Consider the following 24,904-nt stretch of genomic DNA (forward strand, 5'->3'; position numbering starts at 1 on the left):
TCGTCAATACCTATCGATTGACCGAAAAGTTTGCCACGCCCACTCTAACGCCCATAACGCTTAAATCTGTCTACCGCCGGTAGGTGGCGCATTTCAATCTCGCTTTCTGCTTGCATATCTCCATTTCCTTTTGGTCCCATTATCTGAGTAACGGGTATCTGATAGTCGAGGTACTCGACTATAGCGTTCTTCCTTGTTATACCCGTTACTCGTAGAGTAAAAGGGTATACTAGATTCGTCGGAAAGTATGTAACAGGCAGAAGGAAGCGTTTCCGACTCCACAGTATATATATTCTTGATCAGGATCACTAGCCGAGTCGATCTAGCCATGTCCGTCTGTCCGTCTGTCCGGATGAACGCTGAGATCTCGGAAACTATGAGGGCTAGGCTATTGAGATTTGGCGTAAAGATTCCTGAGCTTCTTACGCAGCGCAAGTTTGTTTCAGTAGACTGCCACGCCCACTTCAACGCCCACAAACCGCCCGAAACTGTAACTCCTACAGTTTTTATGCTAGATAGAAAATTTTAACTGAAATGTATTGTTCTCATCAATACCTATCGATTGACCTAAAAAAAAGTTTGCCACGCCCACTTAAACGCCCACAAGCCGCGAAAACCTGTGACGCCCACAATTTGCATACTAGATAAAAAATTTTAACTAAAATGTATTGGTGTCGTCAATACCTATCAATTGATCCAAAAATTTGCCACGCCCACTCTAACGCCCATAACGCTTAAATCTGTCTACCGCCGGTAGGTGGCGCATTTTAATCTCGCTTTGCTGCTTGCATATCTCCATTTCCCTTTGAGTAACGGGTATCTGATAGTCGAGGTACTCGACTATAGCGTTCTTCCTTGTTTTTTATATGAAATTTTCGGTTTTTGGACGACTTTTTGTTAGGTTTAATACTAGGCCTTTGCTTGAAAAGAAAAAGCTGTTACAAAACTTAAGCAGCATAAGGAACCCCGTTGTACATTGTCAAGTCAGTGCTTTCCAAGTATACAAAGGAATCCAAAGGTTAAGCAGAATCTGGGACAATACTCAAGCAATGGGGAAGAAAGATAGTAACGCCATCTTCTATGTGACCCTGGTAATAATAGCCGTAAGTGGCTATTGTATCTGGAATTTCTCCGGCTTCAGCCATGAAGGCGCCAAATTCAACATGATCCTGGTGGCTTTCTTAGCAGTATCGATAATACAGATCGTGGTTTATACGCCCATCAAGTACACGATAATGTCCGTCGATGCAGCCTGCTGGCCAGACCATCAGCCCCCTGTGACGCCAGATAAAAATGCCAAGGTGGAGACCTTTATGGACAAGGTAAGACTAAGACTTCGGTCGTTGAAGAGTGAGCTGATGATTACGGAAAGCCATCGAAATGAGAAGCTCAACCAGCAGTACCGCTTGATAGAAGGAGAACTTGTTCTTACAGGCATGCTATTTATAATGATCTTCGGCATGGCCATTGTCTTAGTCGATCAGTTGCTTTACTATAATACGGAATCCGTTGAGAATCTCTTCTCGTTCGACCGCAAAAATGACGTCGGACTATCACAAATGGTAGCTCTACCGGAAGTCTACACCTTCATCGAGCTCTGCCTGATAATGGCCTTTACGGATGAGAGCAACACAGGAAACGGGGCGCCTTGGATTCATGCGGAGCCAGTCCGAATGTTGGGTGTGGTAAGATTAAAGCAGTTTAGAACGGAAAACAGCCGCGTAGGTCTAAGCAAGCCGGTTTTCACTAAGAAGGACTTTTCGGAAGGTTGGTTGCCATATAAAAGGGTCCCCTATACGGATAAATACTGGCCGATCTACGAGCCCTGGCTGTCGGTGGTCTACAGCTTTGAAGAGAAAGTCTTGGGTGACACTTACCATGGAGATTTTATTACTTATCCGGAAACGGAGGGATACCAATCACTTCTCTCGGACACCCGAACTAAAAGTCAGATGATTCTTAAATACTTGAAGGAGAAAAAATGGCTAGATTATAAAACGAGTGCTCTATTTATAGACTTCACTCTGTACAATGCGGATGCAAACATCTTTAGCGTGTGCAGATTGTGGATAGAGCAATTTCCTTTCGGCAACATCCACTCGCATTTGGATATCGATAGTGAGATTTTCGTGGAGCAAATGCGAAGTTTGTCTGGTTTTGGAATGCTTGTGTTGTTTATCTTCGTTATTGTATGGCTGCAGTTCGCCAAGGTGTTTTTTGTGAAGGTCTGGTTCGAGCCCCGTGCCTTAAAAACCCTGTGGATCCAGGTGGATGCCCTGATTATAGTACTCACTTTCATGGTTTCCGTAATTTTAGCGGTCCGGGATAACTTGGTACAATCAATGATACAAAATATTGAAATCTGCGTAATGGTTGAGTTTATAGATTTTCGAAAACCTGAGCGACTCACGTACTACGCGGATATTCTAAAGGGTTTCTCCATAGCTCTGGTCACTATGCGTCTTTGGAAGGTGTTGCAGTTTTCCGGCACCTTCCAGCTGTTCACCAAAAGCTTTTCTATGGCATGGCAATCGCTTATTTGGACAATGGTAGTAACCATCATATTCATAGTCGCCATTGCCCTTACCACCGTCACAATTAACGGAAATCATATCACCACCTTCATGGACTTGACCAAGGGCATTGTAACTGTCAGTTGTTTTGCCTTCGGCTTTACTGAAGTTATGAAGCCGCCAGATCTGTTTTTCGGTGGAGAGCTGTTGGGCATTATTTTATATGCCATAATGGGATTCGTGGTCAAGTATTTGCTGATCAATTTGATTATATCCATGATGAGGGATCAAATGGCAATCGCCAAAGCGAACAGGGATAGGGTAGTATTGCACCGCATTTCGTTTTGGGAATTTCTTCGCGTTGAATATGCCGATTGTATTAATCGTACTCTAAAGGTGGCCCACTTAAAGAAGAGATATTATCGGAAAAATCGAACAGTGGCAGAAAATATCGAACGAAAAATGAAGCATAAAGAGCGAATGGCTGAAATGATTAATACAATGGAGCATTACCCTAGAATGATCCCCGAAAAGCGGAGAGACGAGGAACTTCTTCAATTAAGATATAGGGAGCGTATCGAGCGAACCATAACCATGGGCGCGATTCTGCAAACGCAAATGGAGCTTATTGAGAGGCTAATGTTCGGGGATGATGATGGAAAGCTGCCAAATTTGGACCTACCTGAGGAGAATGTTCCATCAACTCAAAAAGACTAATGGAAAATTTTTATAACAGACTATTAAAAACATTGTACTTAAGGAATTGGATTGTCTTACTATTTATTAAAGGAATTGGGTATCATAATAATTAATATAGTAATTTACGGGGCGTAAGTACCTCGACTATCAGATACCCGACCAAAGGGAGATGGTGATATGCAAGCAGCAAAGCGGGATTGGAGTGCGCCACCTAACCGCGATCTCAACATATGGTTATGTGGGCGTTAGACAGATTTAAGCGTTACGAGCGTTAGAGTGGGTGTGGTGACATTTTTTTGGGTCAATCGATAGGTGTTAATGAGGGCAATACAATTCAGTTACACGTTTTAACCCAGCATTAAAGCTGCAGGAGCCACAAATATACCCCTTTACCCCATATTTTAAGTTATGGAGAAGTTTCATTTAATAATCATAGTTGATTGAATATTTAAAACATCGATTAGTTTACAGAAAATATTTAAAGTAAATATGAATAACATATCAAATATTTTCTGAGTTTTTTTAAATATTTTTAAATTAACTAAAGAAGTTTAATAATTTGTTATTTAAGTTTTTCGAATCTTTGAATTCAATATGCAGATATTTATTTTCATTTTTCCGTCGTTTTTACAGTGATGCATTGATGCTAGATTTGTAGTCAACTTTCGGGTGTTATCGATTTTATAAAACAATTTGTTAATAAATCTAGTTTCTATTCCTTCGAATTTAACAATGCCTATTAAAAAATTGTATTGTATTTTGTCATTAAACTTCTGCAACCAGTATCACATCAAGTGGCCGGACTTCCTGGCTGCCATCCTCCTTATCGTGGGCACCCAGTCAAAGTCGGTGCCCACGTGGCGTATACTTACTTCCGGCAGCAGCCTTTCTCCCTGCTCACTATTAATCATCCGAGTAGAACAAGCTGAGCACATGCACTCACAGATTTGTCAGACGCCCACGCACACACACACAACTCCCCCACCGCCGGAAAATCAAATTAAGATAAAATTAAAAGCAGCAACAAACACACGAGCTGAATGCAATTGGGGAATGCCCGACTTGCTACAAGGGGATTCGTTTATTTTTTGGCAAACACACAACATATGCGTCCCGTTGACAAATAAAGTTTACAGATATGCACACACCAGCACACACGGAGCAGGAAAAACTGACACACAGACGCGGAGGAAAGCGGGAAAACTGGAGAGAGATGGCAACGCACACGAGTAAACAATGGCGAACAGGCGAATGAGCAGATGGTGAGGGCAGAAAGAAATGGGCGAGGTGGAAAACAACTCCCCAATGAAATAGTTTATGGTAAACCGCAATGCGAAAAATGTCACCTCCCGGCAAAAATGAGCGGGGCAACGGGGAAAAGTGCATGTGGCAGGAGGGGCAGCAGGGGCAGGGACAGGAGTGGAGCCCAAGATGGAGTGGCGCATCCAACTGGCTAAACAAGTGCGGAAGTTGTTTGCGTTTGCCGCTGGCAAAGGCCAGGCGGAAGCGGCCTATTGGGCAATGGCAATGACGGCAGTCGACTGTCGCCACAGAGCGGAAATGAGCCAACTTGGCTGCCACATGGGGCGCAAAAGACGCCGGCTGACAATATCCGACACCAAACGTCGAACGACGAACGGGGAACTTGAGCTCCGGTAAGAACGAGACGCACTTTGGGCGGATGGTCGAGAAGTTAACTGGGGAACGTTGAAAAAATTCCAACACCTGTAAAGTTATTTTTAAGTAGATATTCGGGGGTGTCCCACAAATCACAAGGGTTCTAAAATCACTTCTTATTATATAGAGTCTAAAAGTATGCAACACTTAAACTCAGTAGTACAATGAAATCATTCAGAGAGACGTCTACTCTTTATTTGCTGAATACTATAGTCACCTAAAAAAACGCTGTAAGTGATTTCAAAACTCTAGTAATTTGCGCAGCACTCTTCCAAATGGGTTTATTAGTTTGATGAATGTTGTAAAAAGTAAAAGAGATCAAGTGCCTCGACTATCACATACCATTTACTCAGCTGGGCGATTCGGCTACGTATCATAAACACGGAAACGCTTTCAAGTAACAGTTACATACTTTCCAACCAAACATACCCTATTAATCTAAGAATAACGAGCACATTTGATCGATGCTTTATAAAAGTTGTCTTATATCGACAAACATTTATTGCCCAGGTCGCAATTTTGTTTTTATCAATGGGGTTTTATAAGATAATCTACTAGTTGGTTTCCCAAAAACCATAGTAAGAAAAATTATACTAATTTTAATCTTTAATTTGTAATTTTAAACGTTCACTTTTTAATATATTACTCCTTAGCACAATCACAATTGGAGCCAAAAAATATCTCAATAAGTAATCGAATAATGTCTATTGACATACAAAGGCTAAACTTATTTTTATTCGGTATAAGCTAAACGACTGACTTAACTAGAAAATTACACCTTAATCGAGGACTCTTGACAGTCCCACTCCCTGAGATGTGTAGCACCTTAACGATTCTCCTATATCCACTAATTCTGGGTCTTATGGCCCTCGGAGAGGTGGTTCTGTGAAGCCTTGATTTCGGGACTCGCACCGCTTATCGTCCGCTTCCGTGGGAAGGACGTCCTTGGCGAAGTCCAGTAGCTTGTCCAGAGGACATTGGAACTCACAGCCAGGAAGTGTGAGCTTTTGAGCCTGACCTGTGGGGTCGTTGCGGAAGTAGATCTCGACCCAGTAGTCGCCAGTTTCCTTGCTTTTATGCAGTTCAAACATAACCATCGACGAGTAGCGAGGCATCTGGCGTTCCCACACCTTCAGGGCAGAAAGAACGTTCACCACCGTAGAGTCATGACCCGCGTAAATGAAGAGCTTTCTGCCACTGGGTTTCAGGGTTCCGTTCTTCTTCTGCTGCATTTCGTCGAGCATTTTCTTCAGGAACGGACCGCCCTTGATCTTCTGCATCTCGGGCGTGTAGACATTGTAGACGTAACTCTGCTCGGCCAGGAACTGGAGTTTCTCCGGGAAGTAGGAATGCGTCCATTCAGGCAGTTCTAGACCCCACTCTTGTTCTGCCAGCAGAGTCAAGTACAGCGACTGCACATCCTCGGGCTCCTTGAAGCTGAGTCCGGTATGCTCTTCCAGCTCCTTGAACATCTCAAGATAGGGTGCGATTTCTGCTTTTACATCCGGTAGCTCGTAGACTTCGTTCAGAGCCTCGAAATACCGCGGGCAGGGTTTTCGCACCAGCAGGAGCTGTAAACAATTTTATTTTATGTTTAAATGGCATTGGTTAAATGGAGTTATTATCTTTAATTTCTGATATTCATGTCGCAAAAATTTAAATATTTCAAAAATACTGAAGCATAATCTTGTAATATTAATAGGTAGGAATATATAAGCATTTAAATTTTCTAGTTAGATTTAACTTTAAGCAACAACAACAAATAATGAAATAATATATAAAAAAATTGAAACAGATCTCAATCTATTCTCTGTCTAAATCTACATTAAATTAGAAAAAGACAAACTATTTTGACACAATAAATGTATACACAAGTATACCCTTATTGCGTTATTAAGACAATCTATTGCATATTTAATCTCTGTCGAATCACTAATCGAACTCAACCCTCCGTGGAGGCTGTTGTTTCGATTAATCATTTCGGCTATCAAGTATACGCACCGTATCCTCATTGAGTTCTTGGGAGAAGACAGGTATTGGTTGCCAATTAAACCGGCCATTCCACTCCATGTCGGTGCCTTTTGGCGGGAAGAAGGCGGCCAAAACGGTCTGCATGGTCATGTGAGTCCGCGGAACACCCGTCGCCTGAGCGTGGACCGACTGTCGAAGCGAAGGGAAGAAAGCGGAGACGGAGAAAGCGGAGCAGGAGAAAGCGCAGAGCCGGCAACAGAAGCAGAACCAGAAAGAGAAAAGAAGGAATTGAGTGATGAGCCAAGCGCGCTTGAGCTTTGCAATTTGTAAACGTCCGCACTATCAGGCAACCACCCCGTGGTCGTGATGGTATGGGAGTATGGTAGGGTACACAGGGAGAAATCGATTGGAACTTAAATTTCATTTTTAAAATAAGCAGAATATTAGTACTTTCAGGTGATTTTAATATCAAACAATAATATTTAACCGAAAAAAGAGTTTATAGTTATATCCATTACTTGTTTTTATAAAGAAATCTCAAGTTACCGAGGACATAGCGGATTGATTATTAAATATTGTTTGAAACCTGCTAAGTATTGGATATTTAATGCAGATTAGATGTTTTAGGATCCAGAAGATTATGATAGTCTTTATAGATTTTCTTTTTGATTTTAACTAGCAACTGTTATAAAAAAAACATATTAGCAATAAACCAAAAATATCTGTTATTTGATCCAAGGGAAGTAAGTTAGGAAAGTAACTTTCTCTATTCTGTAAACTAATTCTTTAAATGTCACATAATCCTAAATAGACGACAGCTTTGTGCAATTTCTCTCTGTGTAGGGTTGCATGGGGTTGTGCCTTGTCGGTTCGTTAGTGACTGCTTACTCACATCAGGACTGTAGTTGGGCGCCAGAAATTTGCCATAACGCTTACGCAGCCAAGTACCAATGTTGAACAGCTCGCGTTTGCCATTCTGGAGCGTTGATTTATTGCATGGCATGAGCGGATGGCACGTGAGACAACAGCAGAGGGCCGTGAAATGGGAAAGTGCGGATCCGGGGAGCAGCAGGAGTGGTGGTCCGAGACAGAGATGGAGGGAAGTGTTATAAAATAATAAATGCCTTGCATTTTTGCAATTGCATAAACATATGCATGTGTATATGTTAATGCAGCCGGCCCGATCCCCCAGCTCCGCCAGCAAAACATTTGCATTTCAATTTATTTAAATGCTTTGCCGGGGGACGGGATTCGGGGATGACGAGGCAAAAGTTTGCGCTGCACAACTTTTTCTCCACTCACATTTGTTATTTGTCCCCAGCCAAAGGGATAGTAGGTCTCATTTACATAGGGATCCCTGGGATACGTATCCGCCGGCGTCCGTGGTCCATGTCGGAATACCTGAAGTTTGGCAATTACAATTTTTATTAGTCAAACGGATTCACCACCTGCTCGCCGCAGTGTATGCAAATGCACAGGTATATGTGTCAGGCTATTGATGGGCAGAAACACTTTAATTAGCTGGCGGCCCAAGGAAACCCAGCACGCGACTGTCTAGTAAGACTATCGCTCGTGCGACCCCAGATTCTGGCGGAAGTATTCTCCCGTGCTGATAAGACGGCCACTCACATAAAGGTCAGACCCGGGATCTGGATCGTAACAGTTCCATAACTGTGTGTAACATTACTGCGGTAATTGGGTTTATTTAATCGGGTATGATCAGAGCACAAACAAAAAGCAGTCGCAGTTTTATTTTGAATTTTTATTATACGTTTGCAGACTGGTTTTTGGGCAGAGTGTAATTTGGAGAGCCGGTTTTTATTTGGTTTTGTTTTCATTTCTGATTTGTAATTAATTTTTTCTGTGGGTCTTTGGAAGACGTATGAGTTGGCGAAGTATACAATCAAGTTAATTAAAGTAAGAGTTTTTTAGGAGAATGTATTAATTGTGACAGTTTTTGCGGCATCTATACAGGTTGTTTTCAATAAAATTGTTGACGCGTTAGCTACTTTGAACATGACCTTCAATAACAACACGGCAAATTTTTCGGTAAGACATGTTCTAAGCTGCAATTTTTATATTATATATATAATTATACTGATATACTGATTATTCCGAGATAAAATGGTAAAGCCCCTTGTATTAATCTATTACAAGGTTAATTGAGATAACATTTGAAATAATTGGCTAATGTAATTGCGCATCACACAGAAAGAAATAGCATTAAAATAAAATAATTATTTATGACGTTCTGTGCTTGGATTTCGCTCAGGCTTCCATCGCCACCTTACTTATTTTCCAAGGTCAGCCCAAACTTCTTATAACCAACTCGCTTTAAACTGAAGTTATACAATAAATTATTGAGTGCTTGAGAAACATTTTCCGTTGAACTTGCCGCCTGGCTGCACTCGAGTGTTTTTTCGTAAAGTGTAATTCACGGCAATTATATGTACATATTATCTGATTGAATTGAGCCAGACAAATGGCTCGAACAACTGATATAATAAAAGGAGGGAAATGCAAACCTCAGACTAGGCTGCTGGAATTTCCACCAGCTGTACTGTCATGTCTTTATCGAACGAGTTCGCTTTGCGTACTGATGGTTCCGATTAAGTGACCAGACTGAATCTTATCTGCCACCGGAGCTGACAGTCTACTAAATTGTAGTACAATTATACATAATTATGAGTTTACACACCACAACAAAAAAATGTGCCTGCGTTTGCACTTTCGCTAGATACGTTTAACGTTTATAAACAAATGCTTTATCAACAGAATGTTTGTCTCACTGCCTACGCAAATGTCAATGCCAGGGGTTTCTCAATGCGGTAAACAAGTTCAAAAATTAATGCAATAACTGCTGTTATCAGCTGAATTTTTATAGTACAGATGACTCTGGATTTGGCAGTGTTAATTTAGATACGTAATATATGGCTTACAAATATAACACCACAATTAAGTTTCTTAATCATTGGTTGAATTGTCATGGGTATGTCATTGTTTATGATCCGAGGATCTAATCTAAACTGCCATAAAATCATCGCGACTTTAACTTTATTTTTGATCTGTCAAACAGATAATTGCCCTTTAATAACCGTTTCGCACTACAGTTTTGTTCTGGGGAGTGTGGTTATCACATCCAGCTGGGCCGCACAGCTGCTAAGTGTTCCGCGATTCAAGTACTAAACTGTTTTCCGATCCGACCTGCGATTCGCACACTGACTTACCACATGCAGCAGCTCGAGCGTGGATTTATCAGCGCCGGGATCGTAGAGCTTGGCCGCCGATTCGACCGCCGAGTGGGCGACGCACCAGATTAGAACCGCCGATGCAATCAATCCGCCCGTCATCGCTATACAATGCCTTCGAGTGAAATGCGAACGCGGCATTTTGGCGGCCCGGCTTTATAGCCGTAGAATCTGTCGGGGGATCGGATTCTCCGACTCCGCTTTGGGCTTGTTTCTACGGTCTCGCTCCGGTTTTTGGGAGTCAACAGTCTCTGACAGATCGAAGACTAACTTTTTGTGCTCGCTCGTCGCTTTGTCTTGATTTACTTTTGTGTGCTTTTAATTAACCACGAGACTAGCTAATTCACAGACGCGGTGAACGGGTTTTTGCTCCACGCGACCTTTGTTAGTTGCACTGGTTTCTCCCAGTGCAGTGCCACAACTATCTTCTGTTTGCCGTGGACTAAATACTATGCTGATAGGCGCTATGTAATATTTAAATTTTGGACTCTTCCGAGGGTCGCACGCGACTGTCTTTGTGCACTATCTTCGGCCAGACTGCGGGGGAAATATCATTGCAAAAGTCGAAAACGCCATGAGTGTCTGGCTCTTTTATCGTTCCATTATCGCCAAATGCTTTCGTCACCGTAGCTCTTTTCACTTCTATTATTCCATTTGTTATTGTGGCCGGAGGTCTATTGTACGAATATATGTTTGACCGAGCAGAAGCCCCAGACACCGACACAATGCCGCACCGTTTGAGGCGTTTTTAATCGCGCCCGCGACTTTTAATTTATATGAACTCTCGGATTTGCTCCGCTTGCTTATTTTTTTCCTGTTAGCGCCGCCGCCAACTCGAAATACCAACGAATTTGTCATCGAAACTGCGTGTGTAAGCACATTGGTAATAAATCGTTTAGCTTCTGGATCAGGCAATATGTTAATTTCACATTATCCATATCGTTGCTTAATTGCCGAATTTAAATACTGCACTTGGGGCTGGACTGGATTTGGATTACGGTCTCGTCATAGTCCGGAAGTTTTTGTAAAGCGATGTCCATGTGGAAAGTTACATACTGCCCTTTTGTTTGGGCTCGTCGTGCTTTTTTGTGAGTTACTTCCGATTCGAGTGAGTGGAGCCTCGAGTGTCAACTGTTTGAATTTAAGTAATACAGAACACTTTTTGTCTGATGAATGTGAGGAGTGAAAAGGAGAGGGTCGGTCCAGAAATTCACGATAATTTATTGATGATTAAGTTTTTTCTTATCCCCAATTAAATGATTAATATGGATATTAAAACATAGAAATATACTAATCAGAAGCCCGATCACTTCACTCAAAAATTTAAAGTTTTTGAAAAGCCCGTTGCTTGTGTTCTAAAATTACCTGTTGGAACTCAAGGTACCTTTTTTCCGTGGATCTATGTAACAATAATTTGAAAAGTTGCGAATATGTAAATTTAGAATGTTGATCAATTTAAATTTATTTTCCATTAGTTTTCCCAAACATTCGAAATAGTATTTCTAACCAAGAAACTTTCTTAGAATAAACGTCGCCTAAAAGTATGCTTTACTTAAACTACTAAGCCATTAACATATTGCAGATACCTAAAATGTTTTATTTATTTATTTAATTTTTCTAATGTTTGTTATGTCTAAAAATTAGTCGTTATCTAAGAAATTTCCAATAATTTTCAATACACATTACATACCGCCAACATCCCTAAAAAGGTAATTAGTAAGTGATACATCAAAGTCAATCATTCAAATAATAATATTAAAAGTATATCAAATAGTTTCACATATAAGTATATCTTTATTCGTTATGTAACATTAATACTGCATACTGGATTATTAATCACGGGATTCCTTAGTAATTATAGCTGATCTTAGCTCCCTCTAGAGTTCCCTTTGCTTTGCACAGTTCTTCATAGGGAGCATCAGGAATTATATCCTTGGTTAGTTCCAATAACTTCGAAATGGGACACTGTTTTTCACAGCCAGGAATCTGTAACTGCTGCGGCTCTTTTTCGGGATCGTTCTGGAAGAAGATCTCCAGAAAATACTCTCCTGTTTTTGAATTCTGATGCAACTCAAAGGCTATTAGAGCTGAGAATCGTGGCATCAGAGCCTCCCAAACATTCAAGGCAGAAAGCACATTTGTGATGGTCCAGTCGTGTCCGCAGGAAAGGAACATCTTGCGATCCTTGGGTCGTGTCTTTCCAGAGATCTTGTCCTGCAACTGCTTTAAAAGGAGCTCTAAGAAGAAGCCTCCTTTCATTTTGCGTAACTCGGTCGTATATGCATCGTAGACGTAAGACTTTCCGGCTAGGGGTAACATCTTCTCCGGATAGTAGTCCTTGGTCCACGAGGGCAACTCCAGGCCGTAAGCTTGCTCCGATTGCAGTGTGATAAATATATTGGTAACATCATGGGTGTGGGTAACATTGAGCCCAGTGAGATTAGTCAGTTCCTGAAGCAATTCAGAGTTCTCGGCGTGCAGCTGTTTAACCTCGGGAAGGTTTATCACCTCCAAAACCGCCTCATCGTATCGAGGACAGGGGGCCTTCATTCTTATGCGCTATAAATGGAATATAGTTTAAAAGGGTGTTTTTATATAGATTTAAGTATTAAGTTGAGTCAAAATCTTTGAAGTAGTCATCATTCCCTTTTAAAGAATCATTTGTGTGAGTTTATTAAATGTATTTTTTAAATATATATATATCTCTATATATAGGGACATTGTATATTATTGTATTCGGAAGATAAAAAATGTTTTTATGCCTTTGATTCATAATTAAAAATTATGTGAGCACAGTTTAGAACGCTCAAGGAATTTCCATACTTGAGAGATTTTGACTCATTGTAATTAATACATTTTATAATTCTTACCACATCGGTTTCCTCTGGTTCCATCATAATGGGAATGGGCTGCCAGTTGAGCATCAGGTTCCACTCCATGGGAGTGTTCTCAGGGGGAAAGAGTCCGGCCAAGACCATTTGCAGGGACATCATTGTACGCGGCGACTCCGAAGATTGGGCACGGATCACCTGAAATGGTAACTCTCTGATTATTTTACAGCCCCTTGAGCTTGCTCTACTTATCGTACTTCGGGCTGATAGTAGGCAGGCAGGAAATCTTTATAGCGTCGACGCAGTTGTTTGCCTATTTTATACAGCTCCACTTTAGCACCCTGTCAAATTAAAATTGCACTTTAATTTGGATAATCGTGTTTATATTTGATGAGTACTAACATTCGTGAGAGCGCCCCATCCAAAAGGCATGAAGGTTTCGTTGATATACGGATCTGTGGGATAAGTGGTGACGGGTGTTCTGGGGCCATGGCGGAATAGCTGTCGAAAATTAAAACATAATTAATATTTGGTAACTACAAACATTGCTGTATTAAATGTTTTATTTCAATAAATGAATTAAGTAAATTCATCATTTTAGAGCTGAGTGAGCTTAAATCTTATCAACCTACTTCTCATACAATAAAGGCAAGGAAAAGGGCCTACATACTTAGTTTGAAAACAATTACAACAAGTTTCTCATAAGTTTCTCATAAAATTATCATATTTCTGTTGGTACCCACCGACCATTAAAACAAGTAATTTGTACTTTGGGTTTAATCAAGCTCGTGCAAACGTTGATTTCAGTATATAAATATTTATACACCTGGATTTAATTTCTCTTACTTATTTAATTCAAATTGAGCTTTAATTATGCAAATTAAACTGGGAATATCAAATTATTCACATAAAAGTGAAGTTTAAGTTCGATTAAACCGGTTTCCAGTCTTGGAACTTTTGTGCAATATTAGGTATACGTAACGAATACTGCAAACTTGCTTAAGAACGGTTGCGATTGATTTCATTTTAAAGAGAACTTAAACGAGTTCTCGTTGGAAAGTCCAGCTAAATTATGGTTTACCTAAGAGAGCACTTATTTTTGGCACTATTATAACATTTGTCACCCCGAGTTAATAGTTCAAATTAAATATGTTTGACATATTTTGTGTAATTTTACGGTCTGTTGACTTGCTAAGTTAACAAGCCCTAATTCGGCGTTGGCCAATTTTTTCCAATCACACTTTTTTGGGGGATAATGTTTGATTTCTTTGCAGTTGTCACTTATTTACCACGTGAACCAGCTTCAGAGTTGAGTTGTTTTCACTGTTGTTTGGTGGCTCTGCTTCCACTGAGTTTTTAGAGCCATTCTCGGGGCCCTCAGTGATCTCCTGAGGAACTTCTATCTCGATAACACCTCCCCGCACAATTAACACAAAGCTCGCAATGAGCATCAGACCGAGGTACTTTATCATTTTCGCGAGTTAAATTTTAGCGGATCGTTAGGAATCAAGTGGACCGGCTTCTCTGGGGCTTGTGCGTTGAGTGAATGCATCAATAGAACTGCGGACTGCTTTTAAGTCTCGATTATGTGGTCACCTATACTCATGCCGGCACTCGCACACTCATAGATAAGACCGAGCTGCTCATTCGGCACAATAGCAACTACAATTAGTTTCGCACGAAAATAATTTCCCCAAAAAATTAACTCAATGACCTTTACTTTTGGGGATTTTTATTGTACTGTATTTGCTATATTATTTTTTGCACTTCTCTCATTCGACCGCTATTGTAATACTGAGTGCACAAACTCCGCTTTGGCAATTTCTTTCCGCTAACGGCCATTCTGATCGATTATACGCGGTGGTGGCTCCACGAAATTGTCGTCATGAGGTCGACATCTCTGCTCCGCCGGCTCGTTGGGCAAGACGTCTTCACTCAGTTCGATGAGGCGACTCAGGGGGCACCGAAGATCGCAGTCCTTCAGCTGAAGCTGCTCCAGACAGCCGTGCTCGTCGTTGCGGAGGAAGATCTGCAATTAGGAGTCAAAATATTCATTTATAGGATCTACAGGGCTATTCTATATATGTACAATGTACATTCTACATAAATCCTCATACAAAATGTATTGAAATGATGACGAATCCGCTCAAAACGTTCTTAAATACCTAAAGAACCGCCTCTTTACTCCCTATGTTCTCTCTAACAATAGTTAGTTAAATTGTTAAGTTAAGCTACGGTCAGACGATCAAGTTAATTCTAAGAAATTAGTAGGTTGGCTTTGTTTTCTCACCTAAAATGCTTTAAAACATAAAACGAAAGAAATTCTTCCCTCGGCAATCGTGATACATTCTTTGTTGGACCTCAAGTTGTAGTCCAACTTTTAGATTTCCCATTAAAAATTATATTAATGACAACAATTGTACTAAAACATTGTACTAAGCTTCACTTTCATTTGAAACCTTAAATAATGATAAGAACCGTGCACTTTTATCACATTCCGCAAGCCCTATGGAGTTTCTTACCTCCACATAGTATTCACCGGTTTCCTTATCCCTATGCGTCTCGAATATGGCCATCACGGCGAACCGGGGCATCTGACGCTTCCACACACCCAAGGCCATTAGGATGTTGCCCACGGTCCAGTCGTGACCAGCATATATGTACATTCCTCGATCCTTGGGCTTCAGGCTGCCCGTACTCTTGGCCACCATCTCCTTGTACATTCTCTTGAGGAAAGGGCCACCCTTGATCTTCTGCATCTCGGGAGTGTACGCATTATAGACGTAACTCTGCTCGGCCAGAAACTGCATGCGATCGGGGAAGTAGTCCTTGGACCAATCGGGCAGTTTGTAGCCGAATTCCTGTTCAGCCAGGAGAGTTATGTACAGGGAGTTGATATCCTCGGCACTCTGGATCGACTTCCCCGTGAGATTTGTCAGCTCGCGAAACATTTGCTCGTAGGGTTTGGTTTCGGCGATGACTTCGGGTCTCTTGAAAACCTCCTCGAGGGCCTCGAAATAACGAGGGCAGGGTGTGCGAACCAGCAGGAGCTGAAGCACACATTTAAATTAAGCTATTAAGGACTGAGATGTTAAAACCCACCGAGTCCTCATCCAAGGGCTCCGATACGATTGGGATGGGCTGCCAGTTGAGGTGCTTATTCCACTCCATGGGGGTTCCCCGTGGCTCAAACATGCTGGCCAGTGTTGTTTGCAAGGACATCATTGCCCTTGGCGAGGCGGTGGCTTGGGCATGCAGGCGCTGCGAAAATTAAATTGTTTAAATAGGGGCTTGCTTAATATTGAATTAACATACTTCCGGTCTGTAGTAGGGACCCATAAAGTCTCCGTAGCGTCGATGCAGCCAGCGGCCCATCTCGAAGAGCTCTCGTTTCCCAGACTGGAAATAAGGGACAAATGTTATTATACACCATTTCTTAAATGTCAAAACGATTTTGTTTAATGATTATAGCTCTTGAAAAGTTATTTAAGCACAACATAGATATTCTTTATTTTGTTGATAATTTAGAATACTTTATCCCAAACGGCGGGGCTAATGAGCTATGGTTCTTATAAAGTCACTACTTAACTTAATTATATTGCTTTGTGAAGAAGTGTTAAAAGTTAGATAGATTAGTTAAAGTCTACCAATAGCAGCCAAATTGTCTCGTTACAAAATGTATAATTATTTGAAAATTATTTATTTGTAATCCGTTTTGAGACAATTAAAATTGTCCCCAGCCACTGAATTTATATACTAATTTTGTTGTAAAAGCATTTTAAAATGTAAAACCAAGCCACTTGAAATTATGTAAAAACACTTTTATAACACGTCTAACTTTATAAAATTCTTTGAAACGGATTTTGTACTTTAATCCCTTTTTAAGATTTCTTAGTGTGGGATACACTTATTATGTATTATTTATTTTGTTCACTCACATTGGTCACATGTCCCCAGCCCGTTGGCTCGAAGCTGTCTTTCAGGTAGGGATCGTTGGGATATGTGTCCACAGGGGTGCGAATACCGTGTCTGAACACTATGTGCACCAACTCCAGCGTGGAGTGTGTGGTATTGGGACTGGTCTTGAAGCACTTGGACCTGGTTGCTTTCTTCCAGTCGAGCTCCTTCGAGGACACGCCGCTGTTGAGGATACCGATCACAATAACCAGGCCCAGAAGGGCGGCTCCCAAACAGAACATCGTGATCATTTGTTTACGCGTCCAGCGACCGAATATCATTTTGAGACTGTGTTCCTTTTATACCGATCGAAACAAATGCGGAAGAACCGATATTCAGAATTCCCAAAAACGAGATTTCGGTGCTAATGATTTGTTGCTCGCTTTATTTATTTGTTTCGATTAATTGCAGCGTGATTTTTAAACGATTTTTCCGCTGCGGTATTCTGACTTTGGGGTGAGCTGCAGGCGTGCAACTCCCAGCGCGTCTGGAGCTGAAATAAAGCGTTGACAGCTTGATACGGAGAACTTAAAAGAGAGATAAATCAACGTCGTCTATTCGGCTATTGTTGCGTCGAGTTGTTGTTATATCTGCTGCAGTGTTGACCACTTTCCACCGAACGCGGCTTAGAGCCGAGTTTGCGAGCCAGGCCTGCCAAGCTGAGACAAAAAATCCCAACTAATTGGGCGTTTCTCATTGAACCAGGCAATTACGTATACGATGTACGAGTACGAGTATTTGCGGAACGCGGCCACAATTCGCCAAAAACCGTCCCACCACCCCATTTTGGGTCTATTTATAGCACCGTTACGCCCTCTCACGTCCAGTTGCAAATTTCTTTGCAGTTCGCATGGTGTTTATCCTATGTTGGGGTGATTCAGTTCCTGGGATTACTAAAAGTAGTTCGTTGTCACTTGACTCATGCCTGGGTAAATTTCTTTACTGGGGTTTTACGATTTTATGTGTTACATTGAGTTAAATGTTTTTGAGATCTATATTCTGTGGGTTTTTTTATGATATCACATTTAATATAAAATACATTATAAAATACATACTAAAATAATATTAAAAATATATAAAATTATACTTTCATAAAACTAAACCTCTAAATTAGACCTCTAGATTGATAGTTATAGCTATCATAATGCTAGTATTTAATATCGCTTACGATTAAATTTAATCTAATCATTGAGTTGAGAGTGCCTAGCTTAATTTAATAGAAGAACGAGGTCTCCAAAGGTCTGATTTAAAACGTTTAAAACTGGGGTAGGTTAGTAATCAAAGGGGTGTGTAGTGTGACATTTTAAATGATGTTAAAGGGTGGCTGTGTTTTCATAACCATGATACGTTGAATAATGTTGTAAAGGTCGTGATCATTGAAATTCTAACAATTATAAACCTCACCGCAAGCATCCCCCTCCTATATCGTTATATCTATATCTTTAACTGAAAGTGCCTGAAAAAGACAACAAATAATAAAAGAGTGATGTATGTGTGTGCTTTGGCTGCACTAATTATTTGCCTTGTTTCACTTTGTTGACACTTGGTCTGTTGGGAGATAATAATTTTAAGCTGCGTATTCGCATTTTGTCTGTTTGAACAAGTTGTTGGCTTGGTTTTTACTTTTGGCAAGGCTGTCAGAAATTGGCAAATAAATGTTAGTGAGGTCTCTATTTCGCTGAGAATGTATCTCTGTTTGTTTTATGTTCGTTTGGTGTCACATTTGCTTTTATTTTGTTTGCCCGAGAACTAATTAGCCGGGCCAGACAGGCTAAGTCCGCTGTCAGAACCCCGTGTTTGTCGATCGCCGCTTTGCCATGTGGCTAATTGTAGTCTAAAATGTATTTTATGGCTAATTAATGACAGCATCGGCGATTAACCGTTAACTGTGTCTTTGCCAGCTTCCGAACTATGCAATTACAGGTAAAACAAACGTATAAAAACAAACAACGAGTGCGCTGCGTGCTGAATGCGCTACATTTTCGTAATTGTTTATGACTTTTGACTGTGTGTCTTGAACTCTCGTCTAGTTTTTGAGTTGTTTAGGTTTTTTGTTTTTGAGTTGAAATCAAATCAAAACCAATATAATTTATAGTCGGACGGACTCACGACATAGAATAATGGCAACTATGTCCGAGCAACGCAATCGGCATTTCAATTGCATCAGCAAAAAAGCGATTAACATTTTGTTCAGTCGAATAGTGAAAATGGCCTTGCAAGCGTTCTGGGAAAGTAAATTTAAAGTAAATTTAGATTGGTTGAATCAATCGTTAGATATTTTTAATAGCACTATCACTACCAAAAAGCAGAGTGCAGCATTGTCCGACCATCAGTATACGGAATTATATTAGTTGGATAGAAAATATAAAACAAAAGATCAAAATCACAGTAATAAATAGTGTAAATTGTTACGATCTCGGATTTTATGTTATGCCTCTTAACAATATTAGGCGTAATTTTTATTTTCCTGAATTTGCAAGTTTCTTATCGCTGCTTTTATTTGATTCAGTAGAACTTAAAGTGCTTGTTGATAAGGTTCCCTTAATAGCATTGAGCATACTTCAAATGTAAAAACATTACGTTTCTTACGTTATTGAATTAATTAATTTAACATTTTAATGAGTTGTTATTCTGTTTCTCATCATACATTCCCCCGGGAACGAGATCCTCAGAAAGATGATTCATCCTGTTTGCGTAGAGTGTGTAAAGGTTTTAAAGGGATAATACGTACATAACAAGTATGCAAAAAATAAAAAAAGTATTTTTTAAATGGGTTTTTATACCAGGACCCATTTATATAATTGATTAAATTATTAAATAAAAACTGATTGAAAGACGTATTTCCCTTAGGCATAATGGCAATTCGTAGAAACGCTAGACTGTGTAGAAACGCAAAAGATTCAGGTCGTAATATAGTAGAAAAACTGTTGTTAATTCGGCTTATGAAAAATTGTTCTTGTTTTCATTTTAACAATAGCACTTTGATGGCACGCATATAATTTAGTTTTTATAGTTTCTAAGAAATGACTAATAAGAAGAGCTGAGGAATTTTTCGTGAGGTTATCATGTATCAATATTTTGATTTCAGTAAATAGTTTCCTGTACCTATGTTTAATTCCACTGATAGTCTTAAAAGATTACTATTTATTTTCGAGCGTTTTACTATACTCTTAAGCTTCCTCTAGCTTCTTTCCACTTTAGTGGCACGTGTGTGCTACGGCTGAAATTTATATTCAGATTGTTGAATAGCTCTCAGAAGCCTATTTGCTAATGACTTTCACTGGAATTTATGGTCACTGCGTCAATGCAGAGCAAAAACAAAGAAAGCCCGAAAACGGAAAATATTTTCAAATAATATATTTCCGGCTGGTCAAAGGTTGGGTGGGCGGCATCCGGAAGACTGGGCGGTGGGAGTTGGGAGGAGCACGTGCTAAGTTGGCCATAAAACGTGCATTAGACAAACAGCAAAAATGGGAAGAGCTTTTGGCGCAGAAGCGTCTTCGGGCTCAGGAATCCATCCGCACATACATAGCAGCGACATTAATATTTATCAGACCCGCAATTACGATTACCGACTTCCCAGACAAACTATCCAGAACCGAGGGGTAATGAAACCGATGGGCTGGGGCGGAGAGCCGAGGACCGGGGGAAATCTAGGGAATTCCGCCAAATTGTCCGACAAAACGTTGCCGCGAATGCCTGGTCAAATTTATTGATTCCGACGCATTGAAAATAGTTCTCGGTGGAGCAATTTCAAAGATTTGTACGACAAATTTTTCTCGACTCTCCACGACTCCTCACTCGACTGTGCCTGGCGGTTCTTTTTTACATTTTCGCTGAAATGGCTGAAAATTTCTAACTGACGGGCATAAAAATTCGAACACGCGTAGTTAAGCGCGCACACACGCCCAGTTCGGACCCCAAAAGGGGCGTGGCGGGTCTATTCAATGAGACAAAGAGCGCCGGACCCGGGCAGTCTGCGCTTGGGGATTACGTCTGGGCCGCGTTTTTTGGCAACAATTTTGAAGGGAGATCCGGGGTGGGCCACCCTAAAAAGAGGTGGCCACTCTGGGGGGGATGGGCCCTCTGTGTTGTCGCCTAAACGATAAAGCAATGACAAAAGTCAGCAGCGATTAAAGTTCAATTGGTGTGACCTGCCAATTGGCATAAAGGAAAAGATTTCAAATGGCAGCCAAGTTGGCAAAATGTTGGGAAAAGCGAACGGGAGCGAAATGAAAAGTGGAGGCAATGAAAAGGGCGCGAATAAAGGATTGCTGTCCAGATATGGCAGGAATCTGTTGAGTAAACAAGACAAATTGTTGCTGGCCACTTGACACAAAGAATGAATGGGGGACTGTACACAATAAGATGCTTTTAATTGCGAAACTACCATTTGCCACGCACTTATAGCCTTTGTAGCACAAGCTATTAGTAATATAGAGATAGATACATACCAAAAAGTCCAAAGTATCATAACTTCCCCTTTGTTGGTTGTCATAAAATCATTCGCTTTAATTTAGTTATATACACATTGTGTTTTAAATTCAGAAATCAGAATCACCTTTTGCTTAAATGAGCGAATGTTGAATTCAAGTTTTGACCGTTTAATATATGTGACAGACCCGCGTTTAATGTCTACCCTGATTATCGCATATTAATGAGTTTATTTAACTTTTTCGATTGATGGCCTAGAGGGGCGTGTGCCGGCGGGTGGGCGTGGCTGGGCCAAGAGGGGGTTAAGTCCCTGTTAAATGCGCTCATCTCATGTACGGCGGCTGTTTGTGAAGCTTTTCACAGCAAATTACAACAAATTATACACATAATTACGCTTTAATGCTTGGCCTGCCCACGCCCCCAGCTTTCTGCTAACGAGACCACGCCCCTGCCACGCCCCCGCCCCCGCCCTACGCCCACCGCCCTCCTTCTTGTCGTGCAACGCATCAATGCAAAGTAAAATTGTGTGTAAAAAATGTGATAATTAACTTAAGTCCTTTGAGAATTTGCGGGAGTTTCAGGGGAAAGGTTATGGCTCCACACATATGAATGCATGTCTGTGTGTGTTTCGTTTGTTTGTTTGTTTGTGCACATAAACCCATTGTCAGTTAATTATGTAAAATGTCATACATACTCGGCCGTATATGTATTCATATTGTGCGGTCCAAAAGGAAAAATGTTGGCATAAAAGGACTTTGCTTTCACTTCAAAAACACAAACACGCATCACACGAACACCCACGATTACACTACACATCTATGTGTGGGTGTAGATATGCATATTTGCATACGTCTGTGTGCGTTGCGACCGGAAGCCTAATTGTAAGGAGTTCTTCCTAGGGGTATAACGACTTCTAAGGGGTAGTTGGCATAGTCCCACTTCATCATGGCTTAGATAACGCAGGATATCTAAGAAATACCTTACACGATATTATTACAAATTACAGAGTGGTTTGTAAAATATTTACTTTCAATAGCTACCCTATTTCATCTGAAACCCACATAATGCATTTCTTTTGAAAACAAGTTGACCACAAATCAGTTAACTTAAATTTATTACTAATTACCATTACAATATCATTTACTCCTGCTTCCTATAATAACTATTTCTTTATTGTAAATTGTATTATGTTTGACATGATGATATGATGATTTATTTTCCACTTGGTTACTATAACCACCGAAGTAAACAAAAGCAAAGAGTGTTTGAAAGGCTTGTAATGTGAAATTATAACATTTGACTTTTGTGCTGTAAAATTCTTGCGGCTTCATAAATTTAAATTATGTTTACCCACAGAAACACACCGACACCCACACACGCACAGGTGTTTTATAGAATTATTCCCAGCTTCCGAAGCTCGCTTTTCGTTTCATTTTTGGCATTCAAGGCTTTCAAGGCTCCGGAGTCCTTCGACTTTTCTTCATTTGCTTTGTTAATGAGCGTCTCATAATGCATACAATTAAAGGCGGCAACAAAGGGGGTTCTGTGGGATCAAAGGGGGCTGGGGCAGATCCTGTCGGGGCAATTAGATGTCCTCGTTAGGCAGAGGTTGACTTCCTGTTTTCCTGTTATCCTGCCGGGTTGCCATGCATGACGGCAGTTGAGCTTCGCCTGACATCTGATAATCCTTTATAAATAATACATTAAATGCTTGCTTAGCAGCGACCTGGATGCTGAAATATCCTGGCGAATGGGATATTTCTGCCGCCCACGAAAACCTCAGACCTATTTAATTCAATTTGCATAAAAGTGCTCGGCATTTTATTAACCCACTAAACGTAATTTAGTGGCCAGAGCACAAGCTTCAATTGCCCCGCTGATGGAGTGCCAGTTAAGGCCAAAACTCTGCCGGCCGCAGCTTGCTTCTTGCCAATTTCTTGGTCCTTAAATCCCCTGAGAGTCCTGCCAGACCATCCCCACCAATTATCGAAAGTCCGCCCCCGCAGCGCCGCAGCTTTTGTTGATTCTGCCAGCCGACCTTGCGCCTAGTCAAGCGTTAAGTGGGGCACTTTGTGGTGGACTGCCTTTCTGGCCCACGGTGGGCACTTCTTTTAATCCCGTCGCTGCAGTTTCCCGGCCAAAAAAATATATTTCCCCCACCGGGGGATGGGGGAGGTATTCATGCAAAGAGCCCAAGTGAAATGGGTCAGTTCTTTGGGGCTGGCTAAGCTGAAACACTTAATGGTGCTTATATACTTATAAACATTGAGAGGATCAAAATCAGGTTGCTAAGAGGTTTATCATTTAGGCATTACCGAGGGTGTAATGCATAAGTAATTGTTGTACAAGGGAATCATTTTAATATAAGCAAGCCGAATCATTTCCGAATAAGGACATTAACTGTTTACCTATTAATTTATTATACTTTTCTTTTTTAACAAAACTCATATAACATATGCTTTTGTACTGAGACGTATTTACAACTATCCTAGAGCTAATAAAAATTCCTAGCAAATTACAAAATGATGTATCCGTGAGCACCCAAATCACCTCTAAGAACTGAAACGATTCTCTCCTTCCATTTTTCTCAACATTTTCGCATTAGCAAAAGTTTTCCTTTGTCTTCGACCAACATCTGTTTGGCCGATAATTAAACCATTTTTAATGGCCATCAAGGATGACCTTCCAGCCAAATCTCCGCCGGACACAGTACATAAATACATATAATTCTGGGTTAATTACGCTGAATAATCATATTTTTCGGCTGTCGGGGGATCCTAGAGTGTCCACGGGATGGCAGCTCACCAGCAGGTCCACTTTGACCTGGTTTGGTTATCATAAAATGCCACAGACGCCACCGCCACATGTGTGTGTATATCTATGCGGAAAGTTTCGGCACATTAAATGAAATTTAATTCCTGCCGTCATAAGCAGCCAGGCCAAGACAGGCCAGCAGCTGGACAGGCCAAAGTACCACGCTCCGGGGCAGCGAGGGGTCACCGGTCCAGGGTAACCGCCAAAAACTGTAGCCAATGTTTCTGTGCTGCTTTGGCAAAGCCTTCTTGTGTCATGTTTGTCCAAGCACGGAGAGAAATCCATCGAAGGTACTTGAACTATATAAGATCCGAAAAAAACCTAATGGAACGTAGCCAAAATAGCTACGAGGAAAATAAACCTTTATCAGAGAGAAATCCATCGAAAGTAATTCAATAATATAAAAAAATTTACAATACCTAATATAACTAACCCAAATATTATCCAGGAAAATAAACCTTTATAAGAAAAATATTTTAATCTGTTTTGATATAATATGTATTAAGATACATATGCAGTAAGATACATATATAGCTGTTATTGCCTTTATGTAATTTTCTAAAACCAGAAACCTTACAGCTTAGGCGTAACATATTTACATTGAACTTTCGCAAAATGAAGTAAAAATCATAAGAAAATGCCGCAATTTAACGCAATTTATATTTATTTTAAGTGAAATACTTAAACGTTCTTGATCTAAATAGCTGAAACTTAATCGATTGAAATAGTACGTATAAGAAATAAGGGAGGGCTCTTCTAT

At 40.6% G+C, this 24,904-nt stretch overlaps 2 protein-coding genes across 2 annotated transcripts; one reads left to right on the forward strand and one right to left on the reverse strand.

The window, feature by feature from the left end:
• The first annotated feature begins 958 nt into the window (after window positions 1–958).
• On the forward strand, window positions 959–3,264 carry LOC108017024 (polycystin-2-like). Its single transcript, XM_017083981.4, has one exon. The coding sequence runs from the start codon at window positions 1,050–1,052 to the stop codon at window positions 3,228–3,230; it is 2,181 nt and encodes a 726-aa protein (XP_016939470.4). The 5' UTR covers window positions 959–1,049; the 3' UTR covers window positions 3,231–3,264.
• Window positions 3,265–5,592: 2,328 nt separating this feature from the next.
• On the reverse strand, window positions 5,593–17,371 carry LOC108017022 (uncharacterized). Its single transcript, XM_070996949.1, has 15 exons — window positions 16,878–17,371; window positions 16,255–16,338; window positions 16,042–16,200; window positions 15,462–15,989; window positions 14,776–14,968; window positions 14,229–14,422; window positions 13,342–13,440; window positions 13,197–13,280; window positions 12,979–13,137; window positions 11,961–12,667; window positions 10,088–10,262; window positions 8,163–8,261; window positions 7,753–7,836; window positions 6,891–7,049; window positions 5,593–6,460 (listed from the first exon to the last, which is right to left on the reverse strand). Exons 1-15 carry the CDS (start codon window positions 17,175–17,177, stop codon window positions 5,750–5,752), a joined length of 3,735 nt encoding a protein of 1,244 aa, XP_070853050.1. The 5' UTR covers window positions 17,178–17,371; the 3' UTR covers window positions 5,593–5,749.
• Between the last annotated feature and the right edge of the window lie 7,533 nt (window positions 17,372–24,904).

Source organism: Drosophila suzukii, chromosome 3 (genome assembly GCF_043229965.1).
Source record: "Drosophila suzukii chromosome 3, CBGP_Dsuzu_IsoJpt1.0, whole genome shotgun sequence".
Taxonomy (NCBI): domain Eukaryota; kingdom Metazoa; phylum Arthropoda; class Insecta; order Diptera; family Drosophilidae; genus Drosophila; species Drosophila suzukii.